Here is a 23,613-nt window from a genome sequence, read left to right on the forward strand (position 1 = left end):
GTGTAATTTCAGATAATTGGGGGACAATGGTTACTACCATTTGCATTGGTCTTTGTTATAACTTTAAAATATATATTCCAAAGATGTTTTTTTTCAACAAAATATTTGAGGACAGTACCTCTACTATCAAACATAATTCTTTCATTAGAACTTTAAAATCTGTTTGGTTTTATAATAGTATTTGGCTCCTAATGGTTGAATGTAAATACTAAAAATATATGAGAGGGTTATAATTTGTTTCAGTGTGGGAAAAACTTAGGATGTTTGTGGGCATGGAAAAATTAATTTGCAAAAACATTTTGTTTAATAAAATATGAGATGAAAAATGCCATTGATAAAATCTTCAGTCCGGAAGGGGTTCTGCAGTCCTGGTGTTGTAAAGACCAGTTTTTCTAAACTAGTAGTACTTGATGAAGTAAGTGAAACTAATGAAGAGCATTGCAGACTGTGCATTATGGTATACTTTGGTATGTCTCCTGTGTTTGCATGTCTAGACCAACTCATGTTTTTTTTCTGTGTGACATTGGAGATGTACTAGAAAATCCTCAGAATTACATTGTTACCTGAAGTAATTGTAATTGTTCACTTTATATGGGATTCAGTTTTAACTAATCAAAAATCTTGTGTTTACTGCGTTTAAACCTATTTTTGTCCCTATTTTTTTTTTTTTTTTTTTTTGCGGTATGAGGGCCTCTCACTGCTGTGGCCTCTCCCATTGCAGAGCACAGGCTCCGGACGCACAGGCTGAGAGGCCATGGCTCACGGGCCTAGGCGCTCCGCGGCATGTGGGATCTTCCTGGACCGGGGCACGAACCCGTGTCCCCTGCATCAGCAGGTGGACTCTCAACCACTGTGCCACCAGGGAAGCCCTGTCCCTATTTTTGCAAGGAAATTTGTTTTTAAACTACTTAATCTTTTTTGTTTGTTTTTTTAGCACTTTTTATTGAAGTATACAGTACAGAAAAGTGTACAAGTTACAGGTGTATGGTTTGAAATATCACAAAGTGACCACATATAACCAGCATCAGGATCAAGAAAGACGGTGTTATTTGCACCCCAGGCGCTTCCCTTGTGCCCCTTGTCAGTCTTCCCACCCACCAAGTAACTACTGCCCTTTCTTCCAAAGCTGTAGATAAGTTTTACTTATTTTTAAGCTTTATATAAATGGAATCTTACATTTATATTCTTTTGTGTCAGGCTTCTTAGTATTCTGTGGTTCCTCCATTTTGTTGCCTATAGCAGTAGTTACCCATTCTCATTGCACCATAGTATTTCATTGTGCAAATACACTGTAATTTTTGCAGTTTGCTATTGATGGGTGTATATTAGTTTCCTATTGCTGCTTTAACAATTTACCAAATTTTAGTGGCTTAATACAGTTTTATTGTCATACCATTCTCAAGGTCAGAAATCCAAAATCAGCTGTACTAGGTTAAATTAAACTGTCAGCAGGGCTGGTTTCTTTTGGAGGCTCCAGGGAGCATCTGTTTCCTTCCTTTCCAGCTTCTAGGGGCTGCCTGAATTCCTTGGTTCCTGGCCCCCTCTCCATCTTCAAAGCCAACAGCATAGCATCTTCTACTCTTTGCTTCCATCACATTGCTTCTCACTCTGACCCTGCTGCTTCCCGCGTATCAGGATCCATGGGATTAAACTTTGGCCCACGTAAGTAATCCAGTATAAGCTCCCTCAGCACGTCACTTGTCTTGCTTGCATGGTTTCTGTAAAGAAATTGGATGTTATTCTTAACCTTTGCTCCTCCATAGGTGTTTTTTCCCTTTGGCTTCTTTTAAGATTTTTTAAGTCTTTGATTTTATGCAGTTTGAATATGATATGCCTAGGTGTAGTTTTTTGGGGGAGGTGGTTATCCTTCTTAGTGTTCTCTGAACTTCCTGGATCTGTGGTTTAGTATCTGACATTAACTTGGGGGAAATTCTTGGTCATTATTGCTTCACATACTTTTTCTGTCATTTTCTGTCTTCTCTCGGGCATTTTCATATATATGTTACAACTTTTGTAGTTGTCTCACAGTTGTTGGGTATTCTGTTCCCTCTTTTTCTTCCCCAGTCTTTTTTCTCTTTGCTTCTTAGTTTTGGAAGTTTCTGTTGACAGGTCCTCCAGCTCAGAGATGCTTTCCTTAGCCATGTCTAATCAACTAATGAGCCCATGGAAAGCATGCATCATTTGTTAGTTTTTTTTTTAATCTCTACCTTTAAAAAAGAATTATTTCGGGTTTCCCTGGTGGCGCAGTGGTGGAGAGTCCGCCTGCCGATGCAGGGGACACGGGTTCGTGCCCCGGTCTGGGAGGATCCCACATGCCGCGGAGCGGCTGGGCCCGTGAGCCATGGCCGCTGAGCCTGTGCGTCCGGAGCCTGTGCTCCGCAACGGGAGAGGCCACAACAGTGAGAGGCCCGCGTACCGCAAAAAAAAAGAATTATTTCTTAGAATTTCCATCTCTCTGCTTACATTAGCCATCTGTTTTGGTGTGTCTACTTTTTCTGTTAAAGCCCTTAACATATTAATCAGAGTTGTTTTAAATTCATGGTCTGATAATTCCAACATCTCTGCCGTGTCTGAATCTGATGCTTGCTCTGTCTCTTCAAACTGTGTTTTTTTGCCTTTTACTTATGCCTTGTAACTTTCTGTTGATAGCTGGACATGATGTACTAGGTAAAAGGAACTCCAGTGAATAGACCTTTTAGCACTGTGGTGGTGAGGTGTTGGGGAGGGGAGGCATTCTGTAGTCCTATAATTAGGTCTCAGTGAACCTGTGTCCCTGGGCTGTGAACTTCATAAGTGCTTCTCCATCCCCCCTGCCCCCTTACACACCATAGGTGAGACAGGATGGCTAGAGGGAGCTGGAGCTGGGTATTTCCCTTCTACCAGGTTGTTTAGGCTCTGATAAACCCCAATTAAGGAGGCTCTGATAAAATGGCTTCTCTTGAGGACAGGCCTTGTTAAGAACAGAATACTCTGACTTATTTCAAGACGGTTACTTTCTTCCTTCCCCTACTGGAAGCACCAGGGGATTTTTCTCTGATTTTCCCTTTGAGACCCTGGTAGGGCTCCAGGAGGTAAAACTCACAAAGCATGGGGATCCCCTTATAACTGGAGGTTTTTAACTCAGACTTGTCTACTCTGAGCCTCTAGCAATTTGTCAGTTACAGTTCCAGCTTTCTTACCCCAGCACTGTCTCCCTTAGAGGTTTCTGCTTGGAAGTTTCTGCTTCAGTAAGTTGTGGTTCTCTGTGTCCATCTGCCTGCCTCTCCAATATGAAGGACTGCAGTTGGCCCTGTGACCTCACTCCTCTGACAGATCTAAGAAAAATTGTTGATTTTTCAGTTCAGCTTTTTACTTGTTAGGATGGAGAGATGACTTCCAAACTCCTTACTTGGTGGACCAGAATCCCAAAGTCTAATTTCCCCCTCTCAAAATCCTAATCACACCTGCAGAGTCCCTTTGCCGAATAAGGTAGAATTCACAGGTTCCAGGGATTAGGATGTGGACATCCTTGGGGGGCCAATAGTCAACCTACCACAAGATGTTTGGGTGGTTTCAATTTTCCAATTGCTGTTACTAATTGTGTTGTTATGAACAGTCTTGAATGTGTCTTGTGGAAAACATGTTCTCTCTGTTGGGTGTATATGTAGACATGGATTGCTGGATTCAAAGGCTATGTGTATATTCAGCATTAGCAGGTGTTAAATGTTTAGCAAAAGTATTTCCAAAGTTATAAGAGGTCCCATTCCTGGGAGAAAATATTTGCAAATTTTATATCTGATAAGAGTATGGTATTCAGAATATATAAAAACTCTTAAAACAATAGGAAGACAGCCCAATGTTGAAATGGACAAAGTATTTGAATAGATATTAATTCAGAGGAGATATATGAATGACAAGCACATGAAAAGTTGCTTGATGTCATTAGTAATTGGTGAAATGCAAGTCAAAGCCACAATGAGATACCACTTCACAGCTGAAATAAAAAATAAGTGTTGGTGAAGATGTGAAGAAATGAGAACTCCTGTACGTTGCTGGTGGGAATGTAAAATGGTGCAACCACTTTGGAAAACAGTATGGTTAAACATATAGTTACCACATGACCTAGCATTTCCACTCCTGGATATATACCCAACAGAAATGAGAACGTATGTCCTCACAGAAACTTGTATACAAATGTTTATAGCAGCATTATGTATAATAGCTAAAAGGTGGAAACAAACAAAACATCCATCAGCAGACAAATGGGTAAACAGAATGTGACATATCCATACAATGGAGTATTTTTTCAGCTATAAAAAGGAATGGGAGTTCCCTGGTGGTCTAGTGGTTAGGACTCTGTGCTTCACTGCCGAGGGAACTAGGATCCTGCAAGCCACACAGCGTGGCCAAAAAAGAAAAAGGAGTGAAGTATTGATACATGCTACAACATGGATGTACTTTGAAAGCATGTTAAGTGAAAGAAGCCAGTCAAAAAGTCAGAATGTATGATTCCATTTATATGGAATGTCCAGAATAGGCAAATGCGTTGAGACATAAAGTAAATTAGTGGTTGCAAGAGGAGAGGGCAATGAGGAGTGACTGCTAATAGGTATAGGGTTTCTTTTGAGGGTGATGAAAATGTTCTGGAATTATACAGTGCACAGTCTTGTGCACCTTCAAAAGGGTGAATTACATACCAATTTTTTTAAAGGAATTCGCATTACTACCAGCAGTATATGTGTTCCAGTTGCTCTGCATCTTTGCATACACTTGCTATTTTCTATCATTCTGGCAGGTTTTTTATTTATACAATAGGATCTCATTGTGGTTTTAATTGTATTTCCTTAATAACTAATGCAATTAAGCATGTTTCATGTTTATTGGCCATTTGGATATCCTCTTTTATAAAGTACCTGTTTAAGAATCTTAAGAGTCTTCTTTTTTTTTATCCCCCTTAGAAAAATAGGGAGATATTTGACTTTTTCTTGCTATCTCATTCTTTACGTATTCAGAATACTAGTCCTTGTCAGATACGTATTGCAAATATCTTCTCTCATTCTGTGGTTTGGCCTTTTCACTCTCATTGCTATCTTTTGATGAATAGAAATTGATTTTAATGTTCCATTTGCTAGCTTTTCTTTATGGTTATTGATTTTTTTTTTTTTACCTGTTTTGAAGAAGTCTTTGCTTGCCCTCAAGGTCATGAAGATAGTCTAATTTTTTTTTTTCTAGAAGCTTTATTGTTTTACTTTTCTACAATTCATCAATTCATCTGGGATTGATTTCTGTGCATGGTATGAAATAGGGGATAAAGGTTTTTGGGGTTTTTTTTAGTGTGGTGTTCAATTAATTCATTACCACTCTGGTGGGGGGGTATCATCCTTCTGAACTGCAGTGTCACCTGGGTCATAATTTGTCCATTTATGCATGCATCTGTTTCTGGACTTTTTGTTCTTTTCCATTTGCCAGTTTCTCTACCCTGTACCAGTACTACAGTCTCAATTTCTGTAGTTAAAAAAAAAAAAAAAAGCCTTTATCTGGCAGCCTAAGCCCTCCCCTATTGTTTTTCCTTAAGATTGTTTTTGCTATTCTTGACCCTTTGCATTTCCATATAAACTTTAGAAGCAAGTGGTCAGTTGCCACACCAAAGAAGTGGCCTTTTTTTTTTTTTTTTTGCGATTTGCGGGCCTCTCCCTGTTGTGGCCTCTCCCGTTGCAGAGCACAGGCTCCGGACGTGCAGGCTCAGCAGCCATGGCTCACGGGGCCCAGCCGCTCCGCGGCATATGGGATCTTCCCGGACCGGGGCACGAACCCATGTCTCCTGCATTGGCAGGCGGGCTCTCAACCACTGTGCCACCAGGAAAGCCCAGAAGTGGCCTTTTAATTGAGATTGAATTTATGGATCAATTTGGGGATAATTATCATATTTACAGTATCTTCCAAGCTATGCACAGGAATATCCTTCCATTTAGATAGGCCTTCAGTCTCTCCTCGCAGTGTTTATATTTTTCAGTGTATCATCTTCCACCTTCTTTTGGTAGATTTTTTTCCAGCTAATTTTTTTAGGCTGTTTTATTATTTATTTATTTTTTTGGCCACGCCGTGCAGCTTTCAGGATCTCGGTTCCCTGACCAGGGATTAAACCCGGGCTCTCAGCAGTGAAAGCTCAGGGTTCTAACCACTGGACCACCAGGGAACTCCCTTTTTGATGCTGTTTTAAATGGCATCCTTTTAAAATGTTATTTTCTTTGTTGCTGGTATGTAGAAATAGACTTTTTTCATATTGATCTTATCCAGCAACCTTACTCAGATTCATTTGTTAATGTTCATCCGTAGTTTATTTTACATATGTCCTGTCTACAGTCCTCTGCTCTCCCAGCTGAGCTATTGAAAGGTGCACCATCTGTAATTTATTTTATATTTTTCTACATATAATTATGTCATCTGCAAATAACGAGTTTTAGTCTTTTCTAGTGTTATCTTGCTTTGTGACGCCTATGCTCCAGTATAGGATTCTATAGAACCGAAGAGAGGAAGCATCTTTATCTTGTTCCCCATCTCAGAATGAAAGCTTTAAATTTCACTATTGAGTATATTTGCTGCATGCTTTTTGTAGATACTCTATCAGAAAGAAAGTTCTCTTCTTTCCTAGTTACTTTATATCATAAGTTTTATGAATGGGTGTTGAATTTTATAAAATGTTTTTTTATTAGATAATTTTTCTGTTAATGGTATCAGTTACAATACCTTTTAGAAATATTAAGCCAACTTTGTATCCCTGAAATTAACTTGATCTTGATGTATTTTATTATATTGCTGGATTTGGTTTGCTAATATTTTATTAGGATTTTACATCATGCTCCTGAGAAAAATTGTCCTGTAATTTTCATGGTTTTGTCAGTGTTTGATATCAAGATTATGTTGAAATCATAAATCAAGTTGGAAAGTATTCCCTCTTTGTAAAGAGTTTGTGGGACTTCCCTGGTGGTCCAGTGGCGAAGACTCTGCTCTCCTAATGCACTGGTTCGATCCCTGGTCACGGAACTAGATCCCACATGCCACAGCTAACACCCGGCTCAGCCAAATAAATAAATAAATATTAAAACAAACAGTTTGTGTAAGATTGGTGTAATACTTGTTAGTTTTGCTTCTTTAAAACTATCAGCTATCAATTTATAAGGCCTGTTGTGGAACTTGGCCTGTTGTGGAACTTAACAGTAGCCCAAATGGTAATATCTGTTACAGTTTTCGTATGTGGGCTTTCGTTTAAGAGAAAGTACTTGCTTTTTAAACTGGTAAAATACCAGAATACGGGAATTCCTCTTTCATGTAGCACCTTATTAGTGTCTTTATCAAATAGTGGTTCCCCATGCTGAAATAGGATTGTAGACAATGATACCAGGGAATTCTCACTATATGTGTAAGAGTTATCCTGTGATCATGATCACTTCAGAGACTTATAGGAAAAATTGTAGTCCATACATACAATAAAAAATACATGAAGTAATTAATGTGAAGAGGTATATGAAATTCAAGGATTTATTTATTTATTTTAGTGCTACGCGGGCCTCTCACTGCTGTGGCCTCTCCTGTTGCGGAGCACAGGCTCTGGGCGCGCAGGCTCAGCGGCCATGGCTCACGGGCCCAGCCGCTCCGTGGCATGTGGGATCCTCCCGGACCGGGGCACGAACCCGCGTCCCCTGCATCGGCAGGCAGACTCCCAACCACTGCGCCACCAGGGAAGCCCAAATTCAAGGATTTTAAAAAGGTATTTCTCAATCAGATAATTAGAGAATATATGGATAGAGTTATACTTTGAGAAATAATCATAAAATAATGATGCTTCCAATTTCTCAAAATATGACTATATATATAGAGAGGGAGGGAGGGAGAGTAATATATACAGACACACACGTTTGGGGCAGAGTAGTACCTTGATCTCATTGTATCACCAAAATCTGTTTAGAATTAGTTGGTGACAATTCTTTTCTGTCTTATGTTGGGTTAAGATTTTTTTCTAAAATTCAAATATGGGTGATTCTTAAAACTTTTGGTCACAAGACTCCTTCCCCCACCCCCTGCGTGAGGCTTGGGGGGGTCTTAGTTCCCCAACCAGGGATTGAACCTGGGACCTCAGCAGTGAAAGTGCTGAGTCCTAACCACTGGACCACCAGGGAATTCCCAAGACTCCTTTATATTTGTACTTATTAAGAACCCCAAGGAATTATTGTTAATGTGGTCACTTATCTGTATTTGCCATATAATAAATAAAAGCTGAAAATTTTAAAATATTCATTTATAAATAACAATAGTAATTCCATTACATGTTAAAGTAACTTTTTATAGAAAACAACTTTACAAAACTAAAAGTATGTAGAAGGGTACTGTTGTTTTACATTTTTACAAGCTCTGATGCCTGGCTTAATGGAAGACAACTGGGTTCTGTCATCTGTTGTACTCCGTCTGATCTGATGTGCTATTTGAATTCCAGGAAGAAAATCCAGCCTCACAAATACATAGGTGGAAAAAGTAGGAGTATTTTAATAGCTTTTCCAGATAATTGTGAATTTCCTTTTCTGATACGAAAGCTTGACAAGTGTTAGTTTTTTAAAGGTTAATTGCAGTGTGGAATCCATTGGTCTTTCTTGCCCTTTGAGTGGATTTTTACCCCATGTGATTTTGTAACATTATTCACTGGGTTTAGAAAATATCAGTTCACTGAACTACAGGGTTCTTCCAAATATTGACATGTCCCATTATAAAATGTCTCCCCAAATCACATATTTTTAGTTATTGTCAGATCTCATTAGAAAAGATTAAGTGGTGGGAAACTGTCAGGCTGAGTGATGGATACAAATTTTCCAAGATTCTGATTTTTTGAAAGTTCAACTTTTATCAGTGTAACAGATACTGTCAGTTTTATTCCTAGTACTGACAGGCTCACTTCGCTTATTTCTGAGAAAATGTCTGCCAAATACATCTGAAAAACCAGTTGGGCTGCAAGTAGTTCTTTCAAGTAAGCCTGGTGGAAGAAGTGGCCAGTTCAGCTTACCACTCAATAGCACAAAAACACTTCTGTAAGCAGCAGAAGTGGTACACGTGTCCTTCCATTTCCTCACACAGAATTTTAGAAGAACTGGTACTAAATGGTTGCAACTTAGTGAAATTAATTTTTACTTCATCAAGGGAATTCTTAAGTGAACTTGGCTTTATATTTTCCCACAGAGTGGTAGAGTGGTGAAGAATACGCTGACTACAAGTTCAGTTTGGTGCCACTGCCTTGCCTTGTGCTAGAGTGCTAGCAGTTTTACTCCACCTGTGGTGCAAACAAATGTTCACACAGTGAAAAAGGCAGATGACCTCTTAGTAGTTGTATGAGAATAGTTTTGAATTTATGGAATCCCAGAAAAGTTCTCAAGACCTCTAGGGGTCCTCTGAGCACACTCAGAACTGCCATTATAACCCAGTAGCCAAAATCAGTCATTTGATTTTGTCCTGTGTTGCCTTAGAATTTAAAACAAGGCTTTGGTTCAGAAATTTTGGTTGACGTCCTGTAGGATGTGACTCTTCTAAACATTTTCTATTAAAGTGTGTTCTGTCTTTAATGCTACAACTTTGCCAATAGTTACCTGGGTTAGTCTCCTATTATTCTGTGTTTTGTGCATGTGCACTCTGGTCTTTTCAAGTTCTACTCAGATGGGAAATACTATTAAAATGACAGGTGAGGGCTTCCCTGGTGGCGCAGTGGTTGAGAGTCCGCCTGCCGATGCAGGGGACATGGGTTCGTGCCCCGGTCCAGGAAGATCCCACATGACGCGGAGCGGCTGGGCCCGTGAGCCATGGCCACTGAGCCTGCACGTCCGGAGCCTGTGCTCTGCAATGGGAGAGGCCACAATAGTGAGAGGCCCGCGTACCGCAAAAAAAAAAAAAAAAAAAAGGTGATAACCAAATTTTATACAATTTTTAAAGGTTACTTTCCATTAACAGTGATTGCGAAATATTGGCTCTATTCCCCATGCTGTACAGTGTATTTTTGAGCTTATCTTACACCCAGAAGTTTGTGCCTCCCACTCCCCAACCCCTGTAACCATTAGTTCTCTATATTTATGAGTCTGCCTCATTTTTGGTTATATTCACTAGTTTGTTGTATTTTTTAGATTCCACATATAAATGATATCATATCTGAGCCTGGAGCAGCCACCTGCACCTTGTGTTCCTGTCTCCCTGTGTCTGTGTGCTGCCCTGGTCCACTCTCCTTGAATTCCCCCTGGTTAATCCCCTAGTATTTGTCTTTCTCTGTCTGACTTATTTCACTTAGCATAATGCCCTCCAAGTCCATCCACATTGCTGCAAAGGTCAAAATTTCGTTCTTTTTAATGGCTGAGTAGTAGTCCATTGTATATATGTACCACATCTTCTTTATCCATTCATCTGTTGATGGATTCTTAGGTTGCTTCCATATCTGGCAATTGTAAATAATGCTGCTATGAACATTTGGGTGCGTGTATCTTTCCGAATTAGTGTTTTTATTTTTTTCGGGTATGCACCCAGGAGTGGAATTGCTGGGGATGGCCACATCTTTTGCTGTACTCCCAAAGCTTTTGCTGCTCTTTAACTTCATATGCAAGAACTGCGGTGCCAGGATGCTATGGAAGACCGTGGAAAGAGGCAGAAGAGCTGGATTACTCCATTTATTAATCCCTTGACTCTGTAAGTCATTTATTGTTCCGTAGCCTTAGTTCCATCGTCTGTGTGGTGTCAAGGACAACCTGCTTAGGTGTAGAGTTACAAACGTGGTAAATGAAATTGAGGCTGTGGGGTCCTTTCTAAACTGAATCGTTGCACAGATAAAATTTTCATAGCCACCGGGAAGGAGTTTTAATTTACATAAATTCCTTAAATACTAGTCCCATGATTATTCAAGTATGTTTAGCTATCTGCTCTAAATATATTAGTGTAATTAGACCACTTCTGAAACACCTACTGCCTTGTATGCTTGTTTCTATAAGAAAAGTTATATATATACACACATATATATATTTATACATGTATGTATATATTTATACATATATGTATAAAATGGGATTATACCAACTGATAGCTATTTGTAAAGATAAAATTAGATCCATACCTGACATCAGTCACAGGAATCAACTCCAAATGTATCAGACCTAAATATAAAATATGAAACCATAGAATTACTAAACGAAGACATAAAATTGTTTTGTGTCTGAGTGGGGAAAGGCTTTCTAACTTTAACTCAGTGCACATGCAATGAAAGAAAAATTTTATATTCACCTACCTAAAAATAATTGGGGGAAAAAAAAGCATGATGGCAAAAAGCACCATAAGCAGAGCCAAAAGACAAGCAAAAAGTTTGAGAGATAGTAGTTGTATCACAGATAAAGAGCTGATATACCTAATATTTGAAGAACTCTTAAAATAGAGGTGGGGGAACTAAAATCCTTATAGAATATAAATAGGCAAAAAACATGAACAGACAAGTAAAACATAAAAATAGCCCTTGAACATATGTAAGTATGTTCAGTTTTCCTCAGGGAGAAGTGCAAATTAAAATTACACCAAAATACTATTTCTCCCCATCTGAACGAAGAAAATTCAAAGCTTGATTCTACACTTTGTAGGAGATGTGGAGATGTTGGAGAAACAGCTGTGTTCACTATTCCTGGGAGTGCAAAACAGTGTAACCTCTCGCAAGGGCAATTCACAGTATTTAACACAATTACACAAACTTAATACTCACCTACCTAGGAATTTACCCCAAAGATACATATCTGACAGTACAAAAATAATATTCACACAGTTATTCATTGTGACATTATTTGTAATTGCAAAATATTGGAAACAAGCTAAATGCCTATTCATAGGAAATTGGGTGAATACACTGAGGTATGGCCACTCAATGTAATTATTCAAAAAAAAACAAAACCAAAAAACGAAGCTGATTTCTATGAACTGACATGCAGGAACTTCAGGACAGTGTATGTCTCTTTCCACTAAAGAAACACAGGGGAGATAACCAGAAGCAAACAAAATGTTACCTGCAGAGGGTGATTGAGCAAAATGAGACAGAACAGATAGACTGAACACCTCAGTGTACCTTTTTGTATGTTTTTACTTATGGAACTTTTGTTTATGCTTCACATTTTCAAACACTAATACTTAATCGATGATGAAGGGAAAACAGATTGTTTTCTGGAATCTTTAATGACGCTCAGTGTGAGGCACCCTGTGTTAAGAGTGGCCTTCTAATGACAGAGACACCCTGTAATCTAAATCCCAAACTGGACCCCACCCTCTTTTCCCAAAGCAGTCAAAAGATTCCACCTTGCTCCATCACATCTCCCACCCAAGCAATCAGACTGTCCTGAACTAAAATACCCAACTGATATTAAGGAAGGAGGCTAAGTTATCTAGAGTCTTTTCCCCCAAATACCTCTGAGGAATTAACTCCGCACACAGGAGTGCAGAAAGCCTAGAACGAAAGGCACCACTAGCATTCCTTTGCCATCGCAGCCCTCTGCTGGTATACATAAAATGTGGAGATTGACGAAGTTACTTGCTTATCCTCTAATCATGTTGATAAACTATCATCCCTAGGAGATTTCTGATCCAAACTTTTCTTTGCTTACTTGGCACAACACAGCACCAAACACTGAAGTGTTTGGAAACGTTGACGAGGAAAACTTGAGACCTTTTTCTTTGCCTCTGTGACACTACTTCTGTGTTCTCCTGCTCTCTAAACATGCCTTTATTTCTGTGACTCCTGTTCACCTTCTCTCGCACTCCTGCCAAAGTCCTAGCCTAAATCCTTCTTCTCTCTGTATGTTCTTCCCTTGAATTTTTTTTTCTTTTTTTTTTTTTTCCTGGCCTTGCAGCTTGGGGGATCTCAGTTCCCTGACCAGGGATTGAACCTAGGCCATGGCAATGAGAGCCCGGAATCTAACCATTAGGCCACCAGGGAACTCCCTTTCCTTGAACATTTGTACAGTTCTGTCAGTTTGATGAGTTTCCCAAATGTTTTATCTCCTCCAGATCCATATTTGAAACTAGGTACTAAGAACTCCACTTGAACTTACTTCTGGCACGGAAACCTTGGTGTGTCCTAGTCTGAGTTCTTCACCTTGGCTTTGTTTAGACAAAAGATCCGAAACCTGAAAATAAGGCCGAAGGATTACCAAGTGCCCTTTCGATGCCATATATCAGACTAGAGCAGTGCTTTTCAAAAGGTGGCCCTGGACTAGCAGCAGCAGCAGCACGTTGGAACTTGATATAAATACAAACTCCCAAGTTCCACTCAAGATCTCCTGAGTCAGAAACTGTCGGGGTGGAGCCCTAGAAATCTGTGATTCAACAGGCATTCCTGGTGATTCTGCTGAGAATCTGAGGTAAGAACTACTGAACTAGAGTGGGATTGTCAGACTGTGGCTTGTGGGCCAATCCGGCCCACTGCCTGTTTTTATAAAGTTTTATGGGGATATGGTTGCAATATAGCATTTATTTATGTATCATTTATGGCTGCTTTCACTCTACAACAACAGAATTGAGTACTTACGACAGAGACTGCATTGCCCTCATGGCCTAAGACATTTACCATCTGGCCCTTTACAGAAAAAAGTTTACAAACCCCTAAACTACAGCATTGTCCCCCACACCCTCTGAAGGGTCATCAGTGGTCTAGGGAAAGATAATTTTACTTACTATTTATTATTGAATTGGGCCCAGAGTCTATAACGTTAGGTGTTAATTATAGAAGATATATAAGCTACAAATAATTTTTTGTCTTTATTTATTTTAATTTTAAACATTGAAGTATAGTTGATTTACATTGTGTTAGTTTCAGGTATACAGCAACTTGATCAGTGAGACGTATATCAATTTTTTTCAGATTCTTTTCCCCATATAGGTTATTACAGTGTTGAGTTCCCTGTGCTATCCAGTAAGCCCTTGTTGATTACCTATTTCAGTGGTCCCCAACCTTTTTGGCACCAGGGACCAGGTTCATGGAAGACAATTTTTCCACTGACCTCCCCCCTGCCGCCAGTGACCCACGGGGCGGGCGCGGGGGTATGGTTCAGGTGGTAATGTGAGTGATGGGGAGCGGCAGATGAAGCTTCACTCTTTTGCCCACCACTCACCTCCTGCTGTGCGACCCAGTTCCTAACAGGCCGGGACCAGCACGGGTCCGTGGCCCGGGGCTTGGGGACCCCTGATCTATTTTATATATATTAGTGTGTCTATGTTAATCCCAATTGCTAATTTATCTCTCCACCCCTACCTTTCTCCTTTGGCAACCATAAGTTTGTTTTCTAAGTCTGTGAGTCTCTTTCTGTTTTGTAAATTAGTTCATTTGTATCAGTTTTTAGATTCCACCTATAAGTGATACCATTATATTTGTCTTTCTCTGTCTGACTTACTTCCCTTAGTATGATAATCTCTAGGTCCATCTGTGTTGCTGCAAATGGCATTATTTAATTCCTTTTTATGGCTGAGTAATATTCCATTGTGTATATGTACCACATCTTCTTTATCCATTCATCTGTTGATGGACATTGTGGTTGCTTCCATGTCTTGGCTATTGTAACTAGTGCTGCAGTGAACATTGGGGTGCGTGTGTCTTTTCGAATTATGGTTTATCCTGATATATGCCCAGGAGTGGGATTGCTGGATTATGTGGTAGCTCTATTTTCAGTTTTTTAAGGAACCTCCATAGGGTTCTCCATAGTGGCCATTACCAATTTACATTCCCACCAAACGGTATAGGAGGGTTCCCTTTTCTCCACGCCCTCTCCTGCACTTATCGTTTGTAGGCTTTTTGATGGTTGGCCATTCTGACTGGTGCGAGGTGATACCTCGTTGTATTTTTGATTTGCGTTTCTCTAATTAGCGATGTTGAGCATCTTTTTGTGTGGTTTTCTCTTTTTAAACAGTGTGAGTAAAATTTACCTCTTGAAAGTGCCCGGTTTTGAAATTTTTTTCTTTTTTTAAAAATATTTATTTATTTATTTGGCTGTGCCGGGTCTTAGTTGCGGCACGTGGGATCTTTGTTGCCGGTGCGGGATCTTTAGTTGCAGTATGTGAGATTTTTTTTTTAGTTTCAGGATGCAGAATCTTTTAGTTACGGCATGCGAACTCTTAGTTGTGGCATGTAGGGTCTAGTTCACTGACCGGGGCCCGAACTCAGGTCCCCTGCATTGGGAGCTTGGAGTCTTAGCCACTGGACCACAAGGGATGTCCCTTGAATTGTTTTTTGATGACCTACCCCAGGACATTTCTTGAGGGCAGGTGTCATATACAGCCCCGCAGGCCTCGTGAAGATGGAAGTGCCCGTAAGTCGAGGTTTTAAAGTTGTTGTTGTGGGAAATAGCCACAAGGTGGCAGGATTTCTTCATGCCCAGGTCTGGTTACTCAGGCAACCAGAGCCTTAGCGAAAGTGGTGTTCCTGGGTTGTCAGTTGGAGTGGAATGTGCCAGAACAAAGGCCCAAGGACTTGTGTCTCATTACTTCTTACCCTTTACTTTTCACCTTTCCCCAGACAAACCCCAACCCCTAGAAAACCGCTACACTGAGGGTGCTTTCGTCTGGAGGTGGGGCGATTCTAAGGAAGGAGGCTGGAGGTGAGAACCCCACCACCAGGAGACGTGGAGACCAGGTGAGTTTTCAAAACTCTTCCAGCCCAGAGGGTCCACCCTTCTTTGCGTGCACTGGGCTTGGTTTAGCTGTAAGAGGGCCCGCCTGAATCTGGAGATTGTGGTCCCACCCAGAGGGGACCAGGCACTAGAGGGCCAAGGGAGGCTTATTTGATGGTACATCCTTTCTAACTCCCTGAATCCCAGGGTAGTCCAGCCTTGAGACCCAAGCCTACTCAGGCTCCAGGGATGGGACACCAGCTTGGGTCACCAAGGCCTGAGGGGAATATAGTAGGTGTTTCTTTTTTTTCTTTTTAATTTAAATTTAATTTTTATTTTATATTGGGGTATTGTTGATTTACAGTGTTGTGTAAGTCTCAAGTCTCAGCGACTTGATTCAGTTATACATAGACATATATCTATTATTTTTCGGATTCTTTTCCCATATAGGTTATTACAGAGCGTTGAGTAGAGTTCCCTGTGTTATCCAGTATCCAGTTATCCCTGTTGATTATTTTATATATATTAGTGTGTCTATGTTAATCCCAATCTCCTAATTTATCCCTCCCCCCCACCTTTTGCCTTTGGCAACCATAAGTTTGTTTTCTGTCTGTGAGTCTGTTTCTGTTTTATAAATTAGTTCATTTGTGTCCATTTTTAGATTCTACCTATAAATGATATGATGTTTGTCTTTGTCTGACTTACTTCACTCTTTTCTGATAGAAGTGAAAATGATTTCTCTGCTAGAGTTAATCACAAAGGCAATAATTTGTGATTATTACAAATTAGCCATTTAGCTAATGGCTAAACATTAGCCAGTTTCGGATCTAACCTAGTAATCTTATTCCAGCTTTTTTTCATACATAGACACACTCACAGACATATACACACATACCACGATCTTTCATATAATTCTCTGAACCATTTTGCATTCTTTTGATTGCTAGTAAGTTAAATAATTCTTTGAAGCATGCTGACATACTTGGAGGACCGTCATGTTTTTCACTTTTTGAAGTTTATACTTTGATCCTGACAAGAGTTAATTCCTCCCATGTTCCTTGTCTCTGTCAATCTTTGTTATATGGCTTGAAATTTTAGCACCTGTTCCAATTCCTCCCTTTTTCTTCAAACACATCAATCGCCAAATCGCTCTGGTTTTCCCTCCCACAGGGTCTTTTCAAGCCACCCCTTCTGCTCTCTTTCCATGACGACTGTCTGAATTTGAGCCTCTCCTTCCTACTTCCAGAACTTCTACAACAGCCCCTACCTGGCTGTTTGTAACCAGCCCAGTCTACACAAGGCTGCTAGAAAAATATCCTCAAGCAAGAGCTCTGGTCATTTCACTTCCCTACTTCGGTGGTTCCTCATTGTTCAACAGTAAAGGAAAGCCCTAGTTCCTCAGCCTGATTTCTAAAGCCCTCCAAAATCTGACCCTCAGTTTATCCTCCTTGACAACCCTTTGTCCTTCCAACCTCTGTTCTATGTGCAGTCTCTTTGCTTTCCATCCCGTTGCCCCTCTGCCTGCAGTGCCCTCTGTCATCTTTCTGCATGTCCAAAGCTTAGTATTCTTTAACCCCCAGCTTGAAGCTCTACCACGCAGATCCTTTTAGCTGAAAGTCATTTCCCTCTACTCTGAGTTCCCAAAACATTTACTTTGTATCTCTTTTATGGCACATACACTTTGTTTTGTGACCTGGTCTGTTATGTATGTTTCTTGTTTCTGTGGCCTCTTTGTTGTTTTTTTTTTGCGATTCGCGGGCCTCTCACTGTGTGGCCTCTCCCGTTGCGGAGCACAGGCTCCGGACGCGTAGGCTCAGCGGCCATGGCTCACGGGCCCAGCCGCTCCGCGGCATGTGGATCTTCCCGGACCGGGGCATGAACCCGTGTCCCCTGCATTGGCAGGCAGACTCTCAACCACTGCGCCACCAGGGAAGCCTTCTGTGGCCTCTTTGTAGGACAGTGTCTGTGGTCCAAATTTGTATCCACATTACTGCCTAACTGTGCTAACATAGATAAGAGAGCCATGAAGTTTTTTCAGTAGGAGCTGCTGGAAACTTAAAATTTCAACTGAAAAGGTAGCACCAAATTATTTTTTTAATGTTGAAAATCTCCTCAAATTATATTTTCCCAAACTATCTCTTTTTGTGAATGTTTTCTTTCCTTCATTTAAAAAATATTAACTATATTAAAGGAGAAAACTGAATACTCTCCAAAACGTAAATGAATCTTCCTTTCTTCTATTTAGTGTATCTTTTCTCTATAAATAAGATTTCTCATTTCAATGCAGCAAGTCCCAGCATTTAACTATCCAGTGTTCTTTATTCATTAATGAAGCGAAAGTTTTCTATGTGGCTGCCGTTTCCACATCCAAAAGACTCCCTAGTACAGTCATCCTATGGTGTCCGGCGGGGGGACTGGTTCCAGGACCCTCCCTGGATACCAAGATCCTCAGATGCTCTAGTCCTTTATATAAAAACATGTATTTGTATATAACATATGCACATCCTCCCATACATTTTAAATCATTTCTAGATAATTTATAATACCTAATACAATGTAAATGCTATGTAAGTAGTTGCTGACATACAGCAAATTCAAGTTTTGCTTTATGGAACTTTATGGAATTTTAAAAAAGTATTTTCTATCTGTGGTTGGTTGAGTCTGCAGATGCAGAACCCATGGATACAGAGGGCCAACTGTACAAGTGTTTGTTCATGAAGACCTAAAATCTTCAGTTGGTCTTTTAATTTATTAAGAAACAACAAGCAATGCACATTTTTTTAAACTGGCAGGGTATTAGTGTCCAAATGCTAGGCACCCCCAAATCAATCAGAGCAAAGGAGGTTATGGCACATCTGCTGTCTCCTACCTAATAGCTTTCATTCCCATCGTGTTATGAAACAGTGTTCCTCCACATTTGGATGGATTTCTCACCGGTAGTATCTGGAGAGCTTCTTACAAAATTATATTCCCAAGACCCACCCAAATCCAGACACTTTGGGGCTGGATCTCCAAGGAGCTTTATTTTATTTTATTTTTTATTTTTTTTGTGGTACGCGGGCCTCTCACTGTTGTGGCCTCTCCTGTTGTGGAGCACAGGCTCCGGACACACAGGCTCAGCGGCCATGGCTCACGGGCCCAGCCGCTCCGCGGCATGTGGGATCTTCCCGGACCGGGGCATGAACCCGTGTCCCCTGCATCGGCAGGCGGACTCTCAACCACTGTGCCACTAGGGAAGCCCCAAGGAGCTTTATTTTTAACTTCGCAGATGATTCTTCGGCACCCTGAAGTTTGCGAATCACAGGCTACATTCTATCCTCTTCTAAGTTCAAAGAGAAGCAGAGAATCTTTTTAGACTTTCCCAAGTGCACCGTAAACAAACCAAGAGCGTTGAGAGTCGTCCATTTTTTCTCCTCTCTCTAAGTGTCCTTCTTTGTAACTTTCCCTTAATACTTTATTTTGAAAATATCCAAACACAGAAGTTGAAATAATTGTGCAGTGGACACCTATGTACTACACCATTAACATGTTATCACAGTTGCTTTATCACAAATCTCTCCTTTCATCCATCTCTCTATTCATCAACTCATCTTTTTTTTTTTTTCATGAATTTCAAAGTAAATTTCAGACACAGGTAGTATCTAATTTGGGATGATGCTGACTTGAAGAATAACAAGGCAATGAATTCTTGTAGCCCTTGTGAAAGCACAGTGGCTTTATTGGCCAGGATTGGTGGCTGCTTGACCTCAGCAAGAGGTTAAGAATGTGTTTAATCAAAGACAGAAGGATAGTTTGGGCTGACTGTAGATTATCTCCCCGCCTGCCACCCTCATCCCCTGCAGCAGAGTAGTTTCTGTTTGTCTCTCTTCATTTGAATGGGAGCTTTTGTTTTGTTACTGGGAGAAGAAAGGGAGGTTTGGGGCTGTGGAGAACAGAAGATAAATGTGGAAGCAGAGGGCAGCAGTAACCCCTCCCTTTAACACTGTTTCAAGGCCCTAATGGAGAGATGGGTTACAGGCTGAGGTTGCTGGCTTAGTGGTTAGCAGCAAGGCCATGAGTCATACTGCCTAGGCCTACATTCTACTTGTCCCTGGGTGTTCGACCTCGGATGTGATACTCAGCCTCTTGGTCTTGTTTCTGAACCGAACTTGGGTCCTCTTGCCCAGCATGCAGCAAAGCCAGTTTACTGACACTGGGTTGTAGTAAAGGAAAGTACTGCATTTATCGGAGGGCCCAGCAAGGAGAATGGACAGCTCATGCTCAAAAGACCCGAGCTCCTTGATGGTTTTCAGGGGAGGGTCTTAAAGGCAACATTTGGGGTGAGAGTTGCAGAGGGCATGACTTTCTTCTGATTGGTTGGTGTTGAGGTAACAGGGTGGTGTTTCAGGAATATATTTTTTTTTGTGGTATACGGGCCTCTCACTGTTGTGGCCTCTCCCGCTACGGAGCACAGGCTCCGGACGCGCAGGCTCATGGGCCCAGCTGCTCTGCGGCATGTGGGATCTTCCTGGACCGGAGCACGAACCCGTGTCCCCTGCATCGGCAGGTGGACTCTCAACCACTGCGCCACCAGGGAAGCTCTGTTTCAGGAATATTAATCACCAACCTTCTGGTTCCAACCAGTCTGGGGTCTATGTGCTTGTGGTCAGCATGTAGTCACTATCCTCCACCAGCATGGGGGTCTTAGTTCCTGCAGAACAACTCAAAGATCTGTGGTCAGATTATGTGTATATATCCCCTGAGGAAGAACTAGGACTCTGTTTAATCCCTGAGCTATCATTTCTTGACTGCTTTTCTTTTGTTTCTGCATTCCTCACTTCCATAATTAGTAATTGCTTGAATCTGCTCTTGGGAACTCAGGGAAGGCCTAGGAAGACTAAAGCCTTTTATTAAAAACAAGAACTGGGGGACATGGAGGGGCTTTTGTACCTGGGAGGACTGGGTTCCAGCCTCAGTTTTCTCATCTGTAAAATGAAAGTAATTACAGTACCTACATTATATTGTTGTGGAGAAAATATGTGTGCCTAGCATGTAACTTGATCAACTTCGGTTGCTAAAATATAATTACCTTCCTTGATGAGTATCTTTAAGTTCACACAAAATTAACATATAGGGCTGTAGCAGCTGGTGAACAAAAAAGAGACAAGTAAATGAAACAATTTTGATAGTTAAGCCTAGAAGGAATTCAGAGAGAAGCAGGAGGGAGAAATCCTGAAAGTCCTTCAAGAAAACCCATAGCACTTAAAATGAAATCCAATTTTTTCCTTTGCTCTGCAAGGCCCCTACATTATCTGGCCTCTGCCTACATCTCCAACTTCACCGCCTCTCTTTCTCCCTTATTTAACCTAGCCACACCAGCCGTTTCATAAGGACCCGAGCTCATTGGATCCTCAGGACATTTGCACCTGCTGTTCCCTTTCCTTGGGTCTCTCCGCAGATCTTTACAAGTTAGAAAAGAGGTAAGGCCTCGCGGCAGGGGGCGGGGCTCTGGAGGAGGCGGGGCTCTGGAGGAGGCGGGGCAGGGGCGGAGTCGGCCGGAAGTGGGGCGGAGGCCCAGGAAGTGAAGGGCCTGGTAGCGGAGTCGGCGAAGTCTGAGACGCCAGTTGCGGCCTTGCGTTCCCGGACCGTGGGCGATGGAGAACGGAGCGGTCTACAGATCCACGACCGAGGCGCACCCGGGGCCCGCCAGAGGCGCCCGGAGCGGCCTCGTCGCCTACTTCAACCTGCGCCGGCTCAAGGGGACCCGGCTAATCATCAAACTCCTTCAGCTGGTGAGTCCGCGGCCGGGGCTCCCGGGCGAGAGGAGACAGTCGAGCGGCTCTCAGCTGGCAGTTAAGAAGCGGCCGTTTCCACATCTCCAGTTCCTTCCCTCTCCGCCTGGGGAGGGTCCGTTCCCCTCGGGGCTCTCCCTTCCTGCCGGCGCCCCCTCATCCCGGCTGCCTCCCCCGCTGGGTCCCCGACGGCTACCTAGGACCACCGAGCGTGTTTGGCGGGCGCAGGAAATGCGTCAGAGACCCAAGTCAGCCGCGTAGACTTTCTCTCCTCCTCTGTAGGACTTCGGCTCTTCTCCCAGCTGTAACTCTGCATTATCTCCCAAAGTGCCTGTATTTAGACTATGAAACGCTTTTTGTTTATCTTTCTCTGGTTCTTGCGGGTTTCCTGGTGCGAGCCCAAGGGGGCAGTTTAATTTGTTGGACAAAGTCTTCCGATACTACACGAGGCATAGAGATGTGTGTGTCCAATAAATTGTCTCCCAAAAGTTTTATATTGACTGGAAAAGAATTACTTCTGAATGAGCAATATGTGTGTACCAAATACGAAGTCAAAAGGACAGCTTTTTGTGTGTGTTATGTGTAGGTAGCAGAGCGAGGGCATTCTTTTTCAATGTCGCTGAGTTTCAGTTTACTTTGGGCATTGGTTAAGGACCTTAAACCTACTACTGAAAATATCAAAACATCTTTGAGATTTAAATTTTAATTCAGATCACACACATATTAAGTTCCTATGTTTTGTTTTAACCAATGGTGGGTAACATTTTCTGCAAGAGGAAAACTCAGACTGTTCATAGAGTGTTTATGGGTTGGGTTTGTTTTTTGAACCAACCAAGTGAAAATAGCCAATTAGTTTCCTTGGAAAAATCTTAAGTTCTTAGAAATTAGGTAACCAAGAACTTATATTCTTAGAACTCAGATGACCTGCTTTTATTGGATAGAAAAATAGTAGTCAGAAAACAAACAGTACTTTTTAGCCACCAAAAAGATCACTTCTGAGAATAATTGGGGAGTCATTTGGAAGCAAGTGACACTGTGGCCTGTGGAACCCAAGGGTCTGGTTCTGTCTCCTTTTAATTCCATACTGGCAACCTTTCTGTTCTTACCAGGTGTCATCAGCTCCCTCCTGCCATTGTTCCTTTGCATGGGCAGTTCCTTCCACCCAGAAGGGCTTCCTTCTGCTCTTCCTCTTGTCAGCTCTCACTTGACTTTTAGATATCAGCTATGTTTCTCTGCCTTAGAGCTAAAATGTTTCTACATAAATAGAACTCTTTAGAACAGAAAAGGGTTAATATTCATCTGAAGCACTCTTGCTGCTCAAAAGACATCATCAATTCTGGTCTGTGGCCCATTAAATCTGCTTTTAGTTGCCTTTATGTTTCCTTTCTAATCAGAACTGGCAAATCTAAAGTAAAATTTCCCATTACCTTGTTTATAGTTTAGTAAACTGTAGTTCCATATCTTCAGAATAGAATACAGCCAGAAGTTTGGATAGACTTTTTACTTGGATGTGGAGAGGAGAGGAAGATGAGTTTGCCTTTCGAGGGTTGTTAGACTATTCCTGCTTGTTCTCCATCATCCGTAGGAGAAAGAGTGAGAGAATAAAAACTGCCACTGCACAGCTTGCGGGATCTTAGTTTCCTGACTCGGGATCGAACCTGTGCCCTCTGCAGTGAAAGCTCAGAGTCCTAACCACTGGACCGCCAGGGAATTCCCTCTGTTTATGGGGAACTTGTAATGTTACAAGAACACTTTCTTTAATATAGATAAAAAAAATTTCATTATTGCCTTTCATTTTGATGGTTTTCTTTTTGTTCCTGCTTTGTCTGTTTTAATGTCTTGCCTCTTCACAACAGTATATTATAGGAGTTACCCAGAAAGTCCCAAGGAAGTTATATATAGAATAAATGAAAACTGTCATCCAGCCAGGGGCAACAGGCAAAGTCTTCTTTGCCTTAACTCAAACTCTGCCTTTAAGTTGTTTTACTTTAGATAACTTATTTTTTAATTAAATAGAATTGGAAAGCTCCAAGAAGGAAACAACCATAGTGGAGAAACCCATAATCAAAAGAGGAGGTACTTTGGGCTTCCCTGGTGGCGCAGTGGTTGAGAGTCTGCCTGCCGATGCGGGGGACACGGGTTCGTGCCCCGGTCCGGGAAGATCCCACATGCCACAGAGCGGCTGGGCCCGTGAGCCATGGCCGCTGAGCCTG

The 23,613-nt window shown here is 41.5% G+C and overlaps 1 protein-coding gene and 1 non-coding gene across 3 annotated transcripts in view; one reads left to right on the forward strand and one right to left on the reverse strand.

Moving 5' to 3' along the window:
- Positions 1-8,083: 8,083 nt before the first annotated feature.
- On the reverse strand, positions 8,084-8,156 carry TRNAE-UUC (transfer RNA glutamic acid (anticodon UUC)). The gene has a single exon. It is a non-coding gene; the product is annotated as a tRNA-Glu (tRNA).
- A 13,021-nt stretch (positions 8,157-21,177) lies between these two features.
- The window catches only part of CMTM6 (CKLF like MARVEL transmembrane domain containing 6), a 52,147-nt gene continuing 49,711 nt past the window's right edge, over positions 21,178-23,613 (forward strand). For both annotated transcript variants that reach the window (XM_060162462.1, XM_060162464.1), the window contains exon 1: positions 21,178-21,400. In XM_060162462.1, coding sequence (XP_060018445.1) covers positions 21,263-21,400 — 138 coding nt within the window. In that variant the 5' untranslated portion in view covers positions 21,178-21,262. The remainder of the gene's footprint in view (positions 21,401-23,613) is intronic.

Source organism: Lagenorhynchus albirostris, chromosome 10 (genome assembly GCF_949774975.1).
Source record: "Lagenorhynchus albirostris chromosome 10, mLagAlb1.1, whole genome shotgun sequence".
Lineage (NCBI taxonomy): Eukaryota > Metazoa > Chordata > Mammalia > Artiodactyla > Delphinidae > Lagenorhynchus > Lagenorhynchus albirostris.